General features: G+C 46.8%; 1 protein-coding gene across 5 annotated transcripts in view; it reads left to right on the top strand.

Annotated features, from left to right (window-relative positions):
- The window catches only part of GREP1 (glycine rich extracellular protein 1), a 105348-nt gene that overhangs the window by 48915 nt on the left and 38350 nt on the right, over nt 1–18083 (top strand). For all 5 annotated transcript variants that reach the window (XM_068244086.1, XM_068244085.1, XM_068244088.1 and 2 more), the window contains exons 2-3: nt 4391–4450; nt 6957–7001. In XM_068244086.1, coding sequence (XP_068100187.1) covers nt 4391–4450; nt 6957–7001 — 105 coding nt within the window. The remainder of the gene's footprint in view (nt 1–4390; nt 4451–6956; nt 7002–18083) is intronic.

Here is an 18083-nt window from a genome sequence, read left to right as displayed (position 1 = left end):
ATCAAATACTCTAAATTTAAAAACTATATATATATATATATATATATATATATATATATATATATATATATATATATATATATTCGTTTGAATCCCAGTCAGGGCACTATTTGCATGGAGTTTGTATGTTCTCCCCATGTCTGCGTAGGTTTCCTCCAGGAACTCTGGTTTCTTTCCACGTCCCTAAAACATACCGATAAGTTAATTGGCTTCCCTCTAAATTGGCCCTAGATTATGATACATATACACCACGATACATACATAGATATAGGACTGTGGTAGGGATTAGATTGCGAACCCTTTGGAGGGGCAGTTAAGTGACCAGACTATATAGTCTGTACAGCACTGCGGAAGATGACGGCGCTATATAAATACTAAATAATATATATATATATATATATATATGTATGTATCCTGCCTGATAAAAGTCCTGGGATCTGTGTCCATAGGCTGCACCCGTTTCAGCCACCGAGTGCGCAGACGTGGAGCTGCGGCCGTTGCTACATGTGCTGGCAGTCAATCTAGCCCCTGTTTTTTGAAACGGGCCTAACTGACTAGCATATATATATTTATATTCATCATTATGTATTTATATAGCGCTGTTATTTTCTGCAGCACTTCAGATAAATAACCATCACAGGTGATGCACCCTTCCAGTACTGGCTAAGTAATAGTCCCGGAGCCTAAATGAACTGCACATAACTGCGAGAGATGGTCAGTGAGTGGTTAATACATATTTCATGCAAATTTGGACTAATCCATCTCCTCTTGGGGGATTCTCGGTATCTATTCTATACAAAAGCACTCCCTGGGAAAGATCTATACAAAGATGCCAGCCAGCCTCTCTACTCATTTGCACACTCTTTTGGCAGTTGGAATGAGAACCACAGTTTAATAAGTGATTTTGAAAAAGCCTGACAACCCCCCATGAGACAACCCCCCATGAGGAGATGGACTAGTCCAAAACTTGTTAGATTTGTGATATTTTTACTTCTTACTGTAAGTGGCAGGAACATAGCAAGAAAGTAACTTATAATGCATTTTAATCTGGGAGAAATGTATGGTACTTCTTGTACACATTTATTTTAAATTTTACAATTTCATGAGCGTAGTCCTTGAATTGCAGGTATTTGTGCTATGCAAGTGCCATGTAGTTATTTGTGCTATTTATGCCATGCCTGTATATGTGCTATATAAGTGCCACAATTGTACATGTACGGACCATGTATGCACTTATGCCATGTATGTGACATATATGTACTAATGCTATATATGGCCCCTTTGTGTTTTGGTGCTATATATCTTACATGGAAGTAAATGTGCTATGTGTGTCCCATATATGTATTTGTGCTATGCCTGTGCTATGCTTGCATTATTATTATTGATGTATAAAGCGCCCACATATTCTGTGGCGCTGTACAAAGTAAGAAACAATACAGACAATGGTAGATACTGATATAAAAAGTACAGATCTGGTACAAATTACAGAACTGGTAATTACAGCGATAAAAGTAACATGAATAAAATGTGTAAAAAAAATCAAAGAAACAAAAGGTGAGAGAGCCCTGCCCTTGTCAGCAGAAAGAAATCTACATGGATTCAAAGTATTTGTGTTATGTATGTGCCATATATGTGTACTTGTTACGTTTATGTACTTATATTATGTAAGTGGATGTATTTGTGTTGCCCAACCATGTATATATCGCGTACAGTGCTATAAAAGACAATGGAACTATAATGGAACTATAAAAATCATTATCTATTATTGTAATAACTAGTAGACCAAAGCCTGTTTAAAAACGGGCTCTAGGGTCTGTTTCTCGCCGCCGCATGTTACTGCTCGTGCGCGCGCACCCGCCGCATGCACACCCGGCGGCCCGCTCACACCCGCCCGGCTCCCTAGCCTGTCCTCCTGTCTCTGTGAGGCTGGGTCCGTGCTGCGCACATGCGCAGTAGCAAAAAGCACGGGCCCAGCTACACAGGGACAGCACACGCAGGGACACAGGGAGATTATTATAGAGGTTAACAACAACAACAACAATTCTCCAGTGGTCTCTGTACTTCAGTATAATAAGTGTTCCTCTCACCCGGGTCATATTGGAACACAGTGAGGATTGCTGGAAGGTCAGTAAATTAGCACTGGTGTGTCTTCATGCCAGTGTCACAGTGACAGCCTTTTCATTAATGAATCTAAGCTGCCCTGGATTTATAAGAAGCGAAAAAGAAAACTCTTGTTATACCTAGCATTATGATCTGATATGACCCAGGTGAGGGTATTCTTCTGACCACGGTCTTTAATGAATACCCTCCAGGCTTGTGAAGAGGCTTCTGGTATCCGGGCATGCTGGAAATGTTTGGCCACACTTCAGTAAATTGGGACCAGAATATTTAGATGTATGCGGATGAGTGGCTGGGAGTGGTGATTGGCCCTCCTCAGTCAGTAAGCAGCTGTAGGGGGGCACCCGGTGAGGGGGGCTCCATGTGATGGGCAAGGGGTGTGGAGCCCCTCCATCAGGACCTCTAAGAGAAGACAGTAAGAATGTGTGGGACTTCTGTGCCGCTTCACACTTTGCTGACAGTCTGGCTGAGGGGTGAGAAATCTGACCAGAGTCAGGAGAACAAGAGACAGCAGGAGATGAGGAGAAATCTCTGACAGAAGATTAGTGGAATCTCTAACAGGAGATAGGGGGGGTCTGGCATGGATGAGGGAGGCTGATGGAACATGAGAGGGTCTGGCATGGATGAGGGAGGCTGATGGAATATGAGAGGGTCTGACATGGATGAGGGAGGCTGATGGAACATGAGAGGGTCTGACATGAGATGAGAGGTGCTGGTAGAATATGATAGGGTCTGGCATGGATGAGGGAGGCTGATGGAACATGAGAGGGTCTGGCATGGATGAGGGAGGCTGATAGAACATTAGAGGGTCTGGCATGGATGAGGGAGGCTGATGGAACATGAGAGGGTCTGACGTGAGATGAGGGGTGCTGGTAGAATATGAGAGGGTCTGGCATGGATGAGGGAGGCTGATAGAACATGAGAGGGTCTGGCATGGATGAGGGAGGCTGATGGAACATGAGAGGGTCTGGCATGGATGAGGGAGGCTGAAGGAACATGAGAGGGTCTGGCATGGATGAGGGAGGCTGATAGAACATTAGAGGGTCTGGCATGGATGAGGGAGGCTGATGGAACATGAGAGGGTCTGGCATGGATGAGGGAGGCTGATAGAACATGAGAGGGTCTGGCATAGATGAGGGAGGCTGATGGAACATGAGAGGGTCTGGCATGGATGAGGGAGGCTGATAGAACATTAGAGGGTCTGGCATGGATGAGGGGTGCTGGTAGAATATGAGAGGGTCTGGCATGGATGAGGGAGGCTGATGGAACATGAGAGGGTCTGACATGGATGAGGGAGGCTGATGGAACATGAGAGGGTCTGACGTGAGATGAGGGGTGCTGGTAGAATATGAGAGGGTCTGGCATGGATGAGGGAGGCTGATAGAATATGAGAGGGTCTGGCATGGATGAGGGAGGCTGATGGAACATGAGAGGGTCTGGCATGAGATGAGAGGGTGGCATAAGATGCTGGAGGCCTGCAGGACATCGGAGGGGCTGGCATGAGATGAGGAGGGGCTGGCTGAAGATGAGAGGGGCCGTCAAGAGATAGGAAGTAGGAGATGAGAAGGATTGGGCTGGCATGAGATGGGGGTGACAGAAGGGGACTGAGGTTGGCAGAAGTTGAGTAGAGCTGGCATGAGAGAAAGGGTCTGGAATACAATAAGGGGGGAATGGCAGAAGATGATGGAGGCTGGCCGGACATTGGAAGGTCTGGCATAGATGAGGGAATCTGGCAGGAGATAAAAGGGGCTCACGTGAAATGGGAGGGCTGGTGGTAGATAAGAGGAACTGGCATGAGATGATGGGGGCTTGCAAATGATGGGAGAGGCTTGCAGGAGAAGTGAGTTCCCTGTCAAGGGAAAGGGTTGGGTGGTGTCAGAGCTGATGCATTTGCCCCCTCTCTAATATCCCATCTTCTGCAGACGATTTTGAGGGACATCTGCTGGATTTATAGACTTTCCCTTCAAGTGTCCCTCAGCTCTTTCTGGCTGTGTGATGTGAGATGCCACCATCTGATGTCCCTGTCTGTGGATAATGGATGATAGCGGTGGTACATATAATAGTATCATACGGAGGACAGGATGGAACAGAGACAGAGGAATGTTTAGCAACATTGTGTCCCTGGAAAGAGGAGCAGATTGCTGGGTACAAAGTTTTTCACTGTGGGAGCTACTGCAGGTGTTGAGGGATGGGTGGGTGAGGTGGTTGGGAACAATCTGATATAAGGGTTACCCTCTTCTCTCTATTCACTTTTTTCTTCCATTTCCTCCAGGGATCAGACCTCAACAAGCTGCAGCAGGAAACCCCATATATCAGCCGGAGTATGTCCGAGGTGAGAGCCCCCAGCAATAGCATATTGCCTGACCCAAAGAGCATCTGCCCCCCCACCCCCCACCCAAAGCATATCCAAATTGAGACTACCCAACCCACATGACATGATGTCTGAGTAGATCTTAGGTGAGAGCTACCAATCATCACATAATGCCATACTGACAAACTATAACAGCAACTGCCCAACTCATCTTCAGAGTATGTCCAAGATAAGAGCATCCAACCTACATAGCAAGAGTCCTGATTGACCACAACATCAACTGCCAACCCTTCCCTGAGTATGTCTTAGTCGACTACCCTCGACTATAATACGTGTACATTTTAAAAAGTTGCGTCAAATTTTGGAGCGATTTACCGGCAAAAATAAAAATAGCGGTAATTTAGAATGATCGATAAATAACGGTATTTATAATGTAAAATCGTTAATTCCGATTATTACCGGTACGTTAACAAAATTGATTAACGAAATATACCGATTAAAAACAGATTGGAGTTGATAACAAAAATATATTAACGTTAAATATCGTAATGTTATTCAACAATACAGCTTAACCCAACCCTAGTCTCATACAGAACCCTCCCTTGCTGGTGCTTAACCCTAACCCCCCATGCTGGTGCCTAACCCTAACCAACCCTCATGTTGGTGCCTAACCCTAACTATACCTAACTCTACTCTCACACAGAAGACCCCTAGACCCCCCTGGTGGTGCCTAACCCTAAAACTCCCCTGGTGGTGCCTAACCCTAAAACCCCCCTGGTGGTGCCTAACCCTAACCACCCCCCTCCCCTGGTGGTGCCTAACCCTAACCACCCCCCTGGTGGTGCCTAGCCCTAACTACCCCCCTGCATAAACAGCCTTTTACACATAGAAAGGATAATATTGTAATAACACATATTATCATAAATAAATCATTACATATAATGACCTATTATCATAATTACATCATTACACATCTTAAAGACATATATAATTGTTAATTACCGTAATTACATCACTACACATCTTTATTTATCGTAATGTCACATATATCGATATAATCCACATATATCGATATAATCGTCCAATATCGTAATAAACATACACAATATCAGACAATGAATGTCTAGATTTAGTTTCACAAACCTCTATTTATCAATCGTACTTTATCGTTTTACGTAAAATGTTGATATTTCGCAACAGCGCCCAAACATTTTCAAAGTTTAGTGAGAAATTACAAAACCAATAATTAACATTAAAAAAGATAGCCGTGCCCAAATTTATTAGCGCTGTAATTAGCTGATCCGCATATTACAGGGTGTCTGACTGAACCCAACATCTATTGCCTCCCCCAAAGTATGCCCAAGGAGAGAGCTCCTAACCCTATCACACGCATCTTCCTTGCCTTCACACAAACTGCTAACCCTCCTCTTCCCCAATGATGTTGAAGGTGAGAGCATCTAACCAACATCACATGATGTCTGACTGATTAAAATAGCAGCTCTTCAACTCACCCCTCCCCCACCACCTGGTATATCCAAAGTGAGGGCCCGCTAACTGCCCCCCTCCCAACTATGTCTGAGGTAACAGTATCTAGCCCATGTCATGTGACATCTGGCCAACTCTGAAGCCCCCTAACTGCCCTCCCCCAACCTAATATTTTGAAGTGAAAGCATCCAACCCTACATCACACGACGCTTAACTGATCCTCAGTAACAAAATTCTGCCCCTTCATTTAAGGTCTATCCCCCTGTGTATTTCCAAGCAGAGGCATATCTAGAGGGGTGCAGGCATGACTCCTGCCATGGGCGCCACAGCAACATGGGCGCGACATCTCCTCCTGTGCTGTGTCGCCATGCCTGCCCCTGTGTCTCCCCATCACTCAGATCAGATTAATTCTGTTATATGGCTGGTTAATTTATGCATGTAGAGCTCACTTGGCTTTGTGCTAGAAAAGAGGACAGAGAGGGAATAAGAAGAAAAAAGTAACTTCAGCAATATTCCGAGCAATTTCCCGAGCAATTTCAGTTTTTGCCATAGGCTCTTTATTACCCAGATACATCCCTGTTTCCGAGGTGAGAGCAACCCTTCAAACCCCCCCCCCCCCTCCTTGCACAAGTCTACAGTAACTGCCCGAGGTGAGAGCATTCAACCTACATCACATAATGCCTGACCAACCCCACAGCAGGAACTGCTCGGCCCCTGGAGTGTGTCTTACACCACATGTGGAATTACCACTAGAACATATGGTGCCATTTGTTGCTGAGTCTATAGTGAGGAACCTCTACACCAAGTCATCAATGGAAACCAGTGGCTGAAAGCAGAAATGTATGGCTCGTGTGGCATGTGGCTCATGGCTCATGTGGCATTGTAGGTCTACCCCAAACCGTTCCTAAAATCAGCCCAAACTGACATTATCTTATTCCCTGTATTACATGACTTTTAAATTCCTCCCAATTTTCAGACATGGACATCCTGCCAGGTACCAGGATCACACATTTCCTAACTGAGTCTCTTATATTTTATGTAGGTGCCGGGGCCCAACAGCCAGGACCTCTGGGAGCTAAAGCTGGGGGTAAGAGGGACTGTGCTCTATGCTATCTGTATAAAACACACTGAGCAGTACAACCACCTATATAAACAGTTCACCTGTAATACTGTGTATATGTTACGGCCAGAACCCGAAGTGTGGCCACTTCTAGTTCTGGCCGGCCGCTTCGGGTTCTGGCCGGCCAATGCACGAAGTGGCCGCAGCGCAGCGGCCAATGTTAGAAATGGAATGTTTCCTTTTATTATGAATGTAGTTTTCCGGCCGTCTCTGGCCAAAATGTAGCAAAACAGTTCGTTCATTAAATGAAATGAAGCTGGCGGCAATGTAGAAGGATAAAGCCGCCCGGCTTCTGCTCCGCCTCCTCTCCTCCGCCCCTGCCTCTCTCTCTTCTCCCCGATACTGGCAGCGGGGGACATGCGTGTCCCCCCAGAGTCGTTCGTTGCGGCAGGCAATCCTGTCGTTCGTCCCTGCAGAGCGGGTGCTGGCAGAAGCAATGGCTGCAGCCTCCCCGCTCTGCTTTCCTGGCGCCACGAACGACTCTCGGGGACACGCGTGTCCCCGCCGGCTGCCCGAAGAAGAGAGAGAGAGAGAGAGAAGAGGCAGGGGCGGAGGAGAGGAGGCGGAGCCGCCAGCTTCATTTCATTTAATGAACGAACTGTTTTGCTACATTTTGGCCAGAGACGGCCGGAAAACTACATTCATAATAAAAGGAAACATTCCATTTCTAACATTGGCCGCTGCGCTGCGGCCACTTCGCGCATTGGCCGGCCAGAACCCGAAGTGGCCGGCCAGAACTAGAAGTGGCCACACTTCGGGTTCTGGCCGTAACATATAAACTGAATACAACCATCTTCATGTACAGTCTAATAGTAACACTGTGTATATGTTATGGCCCAAGCCGGAAGTGTGAGCAGTTCCCAGATTGCCCGGCCAATGTGTGAAGTGGCCAAGAGATGTGGCCAAGATCGGATGTAAGAGAACATATAGTACCTTGGCTGGTGAGGTGACAAAAAATATTTTTTTTCCGAATGTGCGACCTGCAGGGCTATGACTTAAACTAACCTTCACCTCTCTAATGCCTAACACTAATCTCCAATCTCTACTCTCCTGAGTCTCTCCTCTGGCTAAAACTAACCTCCCCTTATCTCTGCTTAAAATGAACCTACCCTCTTCTGTGCCTACCACTAACCTCCCCCTCTTCTCTACCTAACCCTAACCCCCCTCTCCTCTGCCTAACCCTAACCTCCCCCTCTCCTCTGCCTAACCCTAACCTCCCCCTCTCCTCTGCCTAACCCTAACCTCCCCCTCTCCTCTGCCTAACCATAACCTCCCCCTCTCCTCTGCCTAACCCTAACCTCCCCCTCTCCTCTGCCTAACCCTAACCTCCCCCTCTCCTCTGCGTAACCCTAACCTCGCCCTCTCCTCTGCCTAACCCTAACCTCCCCCTCTCCTCTGCCTAACCCTAACCTCCCCCTCTCCTCTACCTAACCATAACCTCCCCCTCTCCTCTGCCTAACCCTAACCTCCCCCTCTCCTCTGCGTAACCCTAACCTCCCCCTCTCCTCTGCGTAACCCTAACCTCCCCCTCTCCTCTGCCTAACCCTAACCTCACCCTCTCCTCTGCCTAACCCTAACCTCCCCCTCTCCTCTGCCTAACCCTAACCTCCCCCTCTCCTCTGCCTAACCATAACCTCCCCCTCTCCTCTGCCTAACCCTAACCTCCCCCTCTACTCTGCCTAACCATAACCTCCCCCTCTCCTCTGCGTAACCCTAACCTCCCCCTCTCCTCTGCCTAACCCTAACCTCCCCCTCTCCTCTGCCTAACCCTAACATCCCCCTCTCCTCTGCCTAACCCTAACCTCCCCCTCTCCTCTGCCTAACCCTAACCTCCCCCTCTCCTCTGCCTAACCCTAACCCCCCCCCCCCCTCTCCTCTGCCTAACCCTAACCTCCCCCTCTCCTCTGCCTAACCCTAACCTTCCCCTCTTCTCTGCCTAACCCTAACCACCCCCTCTCCTCTGTCTAACCCTAACCTCCCCCTCTCCTCTACCTAACCCTAACCTCCCCCTCTCCTCTGCCTAACCCTAACCTCCCCCTCTCCTCTGCCTAACCCTAACCTCCCCCTCTCCTCTGCCTAACCATAACCTCCCCCTCTCCTCTGCCTAACCCTAACCTCCCCATCTCCTCTGCCTAACCCTAACCTCCCCCTCTCGTCTGCCTAACCCTAACCTCCCCCTCTCCTCTGCCTAACCATAACCTCCCCCTCTCCTCTGCGTAACCCTAACCTCCCCCTCTCCTCTGCCTAAACCTAACCACCCCCTCTCCTCTGCCTAACCCTAACCTCCCCCTCTCCTCTGCCTAACCCCCCCCCCCCTCCCTTCAACTTAACGCTAACCTTCTCACTTCTCCAGATTCTTTCATGTCCAAGAAAGTGACATGACACTGGGCAAATAGTGAAGTACCAGGAAAGCCATTTTGCTCATTGGCCGGCCAGTGTGAGAGGGGAATTTACCAGTAAATTGACCATTTTGAGAAATACCCAGCCAGTTCCCATTTTGGACGATTTCTGGCTTTGGCCATAACACATACATTGACTACAACCATCTCCATGTACAGTCTACCTGTAACACCGTGCATTCACTGATTACAACCATCTCCATATACAGTCTACCTGTAACACCGTGCATTCACTGATTACAACCATCTCCATATACAGTCCACCTGTAACACTGTGTATACACTGACTACAACCATCTCCATGTACAGTCTGCCTGTAATACTGTGCATATACTGACTACAACCATCTCCATATACAGTCTGCCTGTAATACTGTGCATATACTGACTACAACCATCTCCATATACAGTCTGCCTGTAATACTGTGCATACTCTGACTACAACCATCTCCATGTACAGTTCACCTGTAACACTGTGCATACACTGACTACAACCGTCTCCATATACAGTCTGCCTGTAATGCTGTGCATATACTGACTACAACCATCTCCATGTAGACTCTACCAGTAACGCTGTGTATACACTGACTACAACCATCTCCATGTACAGTCTGCCTGTAATACTGTGCATATACTGACTACAACCATCTCCATATACAGTCTGCCTGTAATTCTGTGCATATACTGACTACAACCATCTCCATATACAGTCTACCTGTAACACTGTGTATACACTGACTACAACCATCTCCATGTATAGTCTACCTGTAACACTGTGCATACACTGACTACAACCATCTCCATGTAGACTCTACCAGTAACGCTGTGTAGACACTGACTACAACCATCTTCATGTACAGTCTACCTGTAACACTGTGTATACTCTGAATACAACCGTCTCCATATACAGTCAACCTGTAATACTGTGCATATACTGACTACAACCATCTCCATATACAGTCTACCTGTAACACTGTGTATACACTGACACTGACTACAACCATCTCCATGTATAGTCTACCTGTAACACTGTGCATACTCTGACTACAACCATCTCCATATACAGTCTACCTGTAACACTGTGTATACACTGACTACAACCATCTCCATGTAGACTCTACCAGTAACGCTGTGTATACACTGACTACAACCATCTCCATGTACAGTCTGCCTGTAATACTGTGCATACTCTGACTACAACCATCTCCATATACAGTCTACCTGTAATACTGTGCATATACTGACTACAACCATCTCCATATACAGTCTACCTGTAACACTGTGTATACACTGACTACAACCATCTCCATGTATAGTCTACCTGTAACACTGTGTATACACTGACTACAACCATCTTTACATACAGTCTACCTGTAACACTGTGCATACTCTGACTACAACCATCTCTATGTACAGTCTACCTGTAATACTGTGTATACACTGACTACAACCATCTCCATGTACAGTCTACTTGTAACACTGTGCATACTCTGACTACAACCATCCCCATGTACAGTCCTACCTGTATCACTGTGTATACACTGACTACAACCATCTCCATGTACAGTCTACCTGTAACACTGTGTATACATTGACTACAACGATCTTTACGTACAGTCTACCTGTAACACTGTGCATACTCTGACTACAACCATCTCTATGTATAGTCTACTTGTAATACTGTGCATATACTGACTACAACCATCTCCATATACAGTCTACCTGTAACACTGTGTATACACTGACTACAACCATCTCCATGTACAGTCTGCCTGTAACACTGAACATATACTGATTAGAACCATCTCCATGTACAGTCTGCCTGTAACACTGTGCTTACACTGACTACAACCATCTCCGTGAGCAGTCTAACTGACACTGTGTATAGGCTCTCCAATGTCTCCATGTACAGTCTACCTGTAATGCTGTGCATACACTGACTACAACCGTCTCCATGTACAGTCTAACTGTAACACTATGTTAACACTGCCTACAACCACGTCCATATACATTTGACCTGTAAAACTGTGTCCACGCTGACTACAATCATCTCCTTGTACAGTCTACCTGTACCGCTGTGCACATACTGACAGTGGCGTAGTGGCGTAGCACGGTGGCGTAGTGGTTAGCGCTCTCGTCTTGCAGCGCTAGGTCCCAGGTTTGTATCCCAGCCAGGTCAACATCTGCAAGGAGTTTGTATGTTCTCCCCGTGTCTGTGTGGGTTTCCTCTGGGTACTCCGGTTTCCTCCCACATCCCAAAAACATACAGATAAGTTAATTGGCTTCCCCCTAAATTGACCCTAGACTAAAATATACATGCACTACACAATACATACATAGACATATGACTATGGTAGGGACTAGATTGTGAGCTCCTTTAAGGGACAGTTAGTGACAAGACTATATATACTCTGTACAGCGCTGCGGAAGATGTTGGCGCTATATAAATACTAACTAATAATGCTGACTACAACAATCTTCATGTACAGTCAACTTGTAACACTGTGCATACACTGACTATAACTATTTCCATGTACAGTCTACCTGTAATGCTGTGCATATACTGGCTACAACCATCTCCATGAACAGTCTAACTGTAATGCTGTGCATTCACTGACTACAACTATCTCCATGAACAGTCTAACTGACACTGTGTATAATGACTACACCATCTCCATGTACAGTTTAAGTGTAACACTGTGCATACAGTGACTTTAGCTATCTCCATGTACAGTCTAACTGTAAAGCTGTGCTTACAATGACCACAACCATCACCATGTACAGTATACTTGTAATGCTGTGTATACAATGACTACAACTATCTCTATGAACAGTCTACCTGTAATGCTGTGAATACACTGGGCCTGATTCACAAAGCTCTGCTAACCCAGTTTAAACTTTTAGACGTGCTAACCTTTGCACCGCTGAGTTAGCATGGATTTGTGCTGCTGATCGCGCGCAAAGGCCTGCGCAACGCCCATAGGGCTTAATGGGTGCATTTTGCGCGAGTTTTTTTTTATCACGCCTAAACTGAGTTTAGGCGTGATAAAGGGCTTTTCACAGGCGTGCTAACTGTTAGCACCGCTTTGTGAATCAGGCCCACTGACTACAACCGTCTCCATGTACAGTCTACCTGTAACACTGAACATACACTGACTACAACCATCTCCATGTACAGTTTACATGTAATGCTGTGCATACACTGACTACAACCGTCTCCATATACAGTCTACCTGTAACACTGTGTATACACTGACTACAATCATCTCTATGTATAGTCTACCTGTACCGCTGTGCATATACCGTCTACAACCATCTCTATGTACAGTCTACCTGTGTAATACTGTGCATATACTGAATATAGACATCTTCATGTACAGTCTACCTATAACATTGTGTTTACAGTGACTACCAACATATACATGAACACGGTGGGCTTGATTCACAAAGCGGTGCTAACTGTTAGCATGCCTGTGAAAAGCCCCTTAGCATGCCTAAAACAGCTGTTCACGCGCTAAATCGCCCACAAAATGTTGCACCGTTCATGCATAATTAGCGTGCAAACGGTGCGCCATTTCGGGCGCAACGTGCAGCGCAAATCTTTGCGTGCAATTTTTTTGAAGATTTGTGTGTGCTAACTACTTACTTTGCACCCTAGTTAGCACACCCAAAACCTTTAGGCGTGCTAACTAGGTTAGCACCGCTTTGTGAATCGAGGCCTGTAACTGTAACACTGTATCGGCACTGACTACAACAACCTCAATATACATTTGACCTGTAACACTGTGCAAACACTTTCTACAAACATCTCTATATACAGACTACAGCCATCGCTGTTTACACTCTAAAGGTACATACACACGTCTGATTTTTCCAAACGACCGGTCGTTCAGATGTCAAATTGGGCGTGTGTACAAATGATCATTCAGCTGATAACGCTGGTTTTGACGGATCCGCTTGGCGGATCGTTCAAGACCAGTCTTATGAGCTGAACGATAGTTTGTACACACGCTCGATTTGACGTCCAAACGACCGGTCTGAACGACCGGTCATTTGGAAAAATCAGACGTGTGTATGTACCTTAACCACTTCCCGACCGCCTAACGCACAGAGGCGGCCGGGAAGTGGAGCCCTTAAGGACCGGCTCACCCACAGAGGCGGCGGTCCATTTAAGGGCATGGGCGGAGCGATCGCAACATCCCGCCGGCTATACGGAAGCGCCGGCGGGATGTTAACCCCGCGATCGCCGCATACAAAGTGTATAATACACTTTGTAATGTTTACAAAGTGTATTATACAGGCTGCCTCCTGCCCTGGTGGTCCCAGTGTCCGAGGGACCGCCAGGGCAGGCTGCAGCCACCCTAGTCTGCACCCAAGCACACTGATTTCTCCCCCCCCTGCCCCAGATCGCCCACAGCACCCATCAGACCCCCCCCCCCCCCTGCCCAGACCCCTGTTTGCACCCAATCACCCCCCTAATCACCCATCAATCACTCCCTGTCACTATCTGTCAACGCTATTTTTTTTTTATCCCCCCCCCCTGCTCCCTGCCCCCTCCTGATCACCCCCCACCCCTCAGATTCTCCCCAGACCCCCCCCCCCCCCCAGACCACCACCCCCCCTGTTTACTGTATGCATCTATCCCCCTGATCACCTGTCAATCACCTGTCAATCACCTGTCAATCACCCATCAATCACCCGTCAATCACCCCCTGTCACTGCCACCCATCAATCAGCCCCTAACCTGCCCCTTGCGGGCAATCTGATCACCCCCCCACACCAATAGATCGCCCACAGATCCGACATCAGATCACCTCCCAAATCCATTGTTTACATCTATTCTCTCCTCTAAACACCCACTAATTACCCATCAATCACCCATCAATCACCCCCTATCACCACCTGTCACTTTTACCTATCAGATCAGACCCTAATCTGCCCCTTGCGGGCACCCAATCACCCGCCCACACGCTCAGATTGCCCTCTGACCCCCCCTTATCAATTCACCAGTGCATTAATTACATCTGTTCTTCCCTGTAATAACCCACTGATCACCTGTCAATCACCTGCCAATCACCTATCACCCATCAATCACCCCCTGTCACCCCCTGTCACTGCCACCCATCAATCAGCCCCTAACCTGCCCCTTGCGGGCAATCTGATCACCCACCCACACCATTAGATCGCCCGCAAACCCGCCGTCAGATTACCTCCCAAATGTATCGTTTACATCTGTTATCTTCTCTAAACACCCACTAATTACCCATCAATCACCCATCAATCACCCCCTATCACCACCTGTCACTGTTACCTATCAGATCAGACCCTAATCTGCCCCTTGCGGGCACCCAATCACCCGCCCACACGCTCAGATTGCCCTCAGACCCCCCCCCTTATCAATTCGCCAGTGCATTAATTACATCTGTCCTTCCCTGTAATAACCCACTGATCACCTGTCAATCACCTGCCAATCACCTATCACCCATCAATCACCCGCTGTCACTGCCACCCAACAATCAGCCCCTAACCTGCCCCTTGCGGGCAATCTGATCACCCACCCACACCAATAGATCGCCCGCAGATCCGACATCAGATCACCACCCAAGCGCAGTGTTTCCATCTATTCTCTCCTCTAAACACCCACTAATTACCCATCAATCACCCATCAATCACTCCCTATCACCACCTGTCACTGTTACCTATCAGATCAGACCCTAATCTGCCCCTTGCGGGCACCCAATCGCCCGCCTACACGCTCAGATTGCCCTCAGACCCCCCCTTATCAATTCGCCAGTGCAATATTTACATCTGTTCTCCCCTGTAATAACCCACTGATTACCTGTCAATCACCTATCAATCACCCATCAATCACCCCCTGTCACTGCCACCCATCAATCACCCCCTGTCACTGCCACCCATCAATCACCCGCTGTCACTGCCACCCATCAATCAGCCCCTAACCTGCCCTTTGCGGGCAAACTGATCACCCACCCACACCAATAGATCGCCCGCAGATCCGACATCAGATCACCACCCAAGCGCAGTGTTTCCATCTATTCTCTACCCTAAACACCCACTAATTACCCATCAATCACCCCCTGTCACTGCTACCTATCAGATTAGACCCCTATCTGCCCCTAGGGCACTCAATCACCCGCCCACACCCTCAGAATGCCCTCAGACCCCAGCCCTGATCACCTCGCCAGTGCATTGCTTGCATCTATTCCCCCCTCTAATCACACCTTGAGACACCCATCAATCACCTCCTGTCACCCCCTAGCACACCTACCCATCAGATCAGGCCCCAATTTGCCCCGTGTGGGCTCCTGATCACTCGGCCAAACCCTCAGACCCCCTTCCGATCACCTCCCCAGTGCATGGATTGCATCTATTTTCCCCTCTAACCACCCCCTGAGACACCCATCAATCACCTCCTGTCACCCCCCTAGCACTCCTATCCATCAGATCAGGCCCAATACAACCTGTCATCTAAAAGGCCACCCTGCTTATGACCGGTTCCACAAAATTCGCCCCCTCATAGACCACCTGTCATCAAAATTTGCAGATGCTTATACCCCTGAACAGTCATTTTGAGACATTTGGTTTCCAGACTACTCACGGTTTTGGGCCTGTAAAATGCCAGGGCGGTATAGGAACCCCACAAGTGACCCCATTTTAGAAAAAAAAGACACCCCAAGGTATTATGTTAGGTGTATGACGAGTTCATAGAAGATTTTATTTTTGTCAAAAGTTAGCGGAAATTAATTTTTATTGGTTTTTTTTCACAAAGTGTCATTTTTCACTAACTTGTGACAAAAAATAAAATCTTCTATGAACTCGCCATACACCTAACGGAATACCTTGGGGTGTCTTCTTTCTAAAATGGGGTCACTTGTGGGGTTCCTATACTGCCCTGGCATTTTAGGGGCCCTAAACCGCGAGGAGTAGTCTAGAAAACAAATGCTTCAAAATGACCTGTGAATAGGACGTTGGGCCCCTTAGCGCACCTAGGCTGCAAAAAAGTGTCACACATGTGGTACCGCCGTACTCAGGAAAAGTAGTATAATGTGTTTTGGGGTGTATTTTTACACATACCCATGTTGGGTGGGAGAAATTTCTATGTAAATGGACAATTGTGTGTAAAAAAATCAAACAATTGTCATTTACAGAGATATTTCTCCCACTTAGCATGGGTATGTGTAAAAATACACCCCAAAACGCATTATACTACTTCTCCTGAGTACAGCGGTACCACATGTGTGGCACTTTTTTACACCCTAAGTACGCTAAGGGGCCCAAAGTCCAATGAGTACCTTTAGGATTTCACAGGTCATTTTGCGACATTTGGTTTCAAGACTACTCCTCACGGTTTAGGGCCCCTAAAATGCCAGGGCAGTATAGGAACCCCACAAATGACCCCATTCTAGAAAGAAGACACCCAAAGGTATTCCGTACGGAGTATGGTGAGTTCATAGAAGATTTTATTTTTTGTCACAAGTTAGCGGAAAATGACACTTTGTGAAAAAAAACTATTAAAATCAATTTCCGCTAACTTGTGACAAAAAAATAAAAACTTCTATGAACTCACCATACTCCTAACGGAATACCTTGGGCTGTCTTCTTTCTAAAATGGGGTCATTAGTGGGGTTCCTATACTGCCCTGGCATTTTAGGGGCCCTAAACCGTGAGGAGTAGTCTTGAAACAAAAATGACCTGTGAAATCCTAAAGGTACTCATTGGACTTTGGGCCCCTTAGTGCAGTTAGGGTGCAAAAAAGTGCCACACATGTGGTATCGCCGTACTCGGGAGAAGTAGTACAATGTGTTTTGGGGTGTATTTTTACACATACCCATGCTGGGTGGGAGAAATACCTCTGTAAATGACAATCTTTTGATTTTTTTACACACAATTGTCCATTTACAGAGGTATTTCTCCCACCCAGCATGGGTATGTGTAAAAATACACCCCAAAACACATTGTACTACTTCTCCCGAGTATGGCGATACCACATGTGTGGCACTTTTTTGCACCCTAACTGCGCTAAAGGGCCCAAAGTCCAATGAGTACCTTTAGGATTTCACAGGTCATTTTGAGAAATTTCGTTTCAAGACTACTCCTCACGGTTTAGGGCCCCTAAAATGCCAGGGCAGTATAGGAACCCCACAAATGACCCCATTTTAGAAAGAAGACACCCCAAGGTATTCCGTTAGGAGTATGGTGAGTTCATAGAAGATTTTATTTTTTGTCAAAAGTTAGCGGAAATTGATTTTAATTGTGTTTTTTCACAAAGTGTCATTTTCCGCTAACTTGTGACAAAAAAATAAAATCTTCTATGAACTCGCCATACTACTAACGGAATACCTTGGGGTGTCTTCTTTCTAAAATGGGGTCATTTGTGGGGTTCCTATACTGCCCTGGCATTTTAGGGGCCCTAAACCGTGAGGAGTAGTCTTGAAATGAAATTTCTCAAAATGACCTGTGAAATCCTAAAGGTACTCATTGGACTTTGGGCCCTTTAGCGCAGTTAGGGTGCAAAAAAGTGCCACACATGTGGTATCGCCGTACTCAGGAGAAGTAGTATAATGTGTTTTGTGGTGTATTTTTACACATACCCATGCTGAGTGGGAGAAATATCTCTGTAAATGGACAAT

Source organism: Hyperolius riggenbachi, chromosome 7, assembly GCF_040937935.1.
Source record: "Hyperolius riggenbachi isolate aHypRig1 chromosome 7, aHypRig1.pri, whole genome shotgun sequence".
NCBI lineage: Eukaryota > Metazoa > Chordata > Amphibia > Anura > Hyperoliidae > Hyperolius > Hyperolius riggenbachi.
This window is presented reverse-complemented; position numbering and strand designations above follow the sequence as displayed.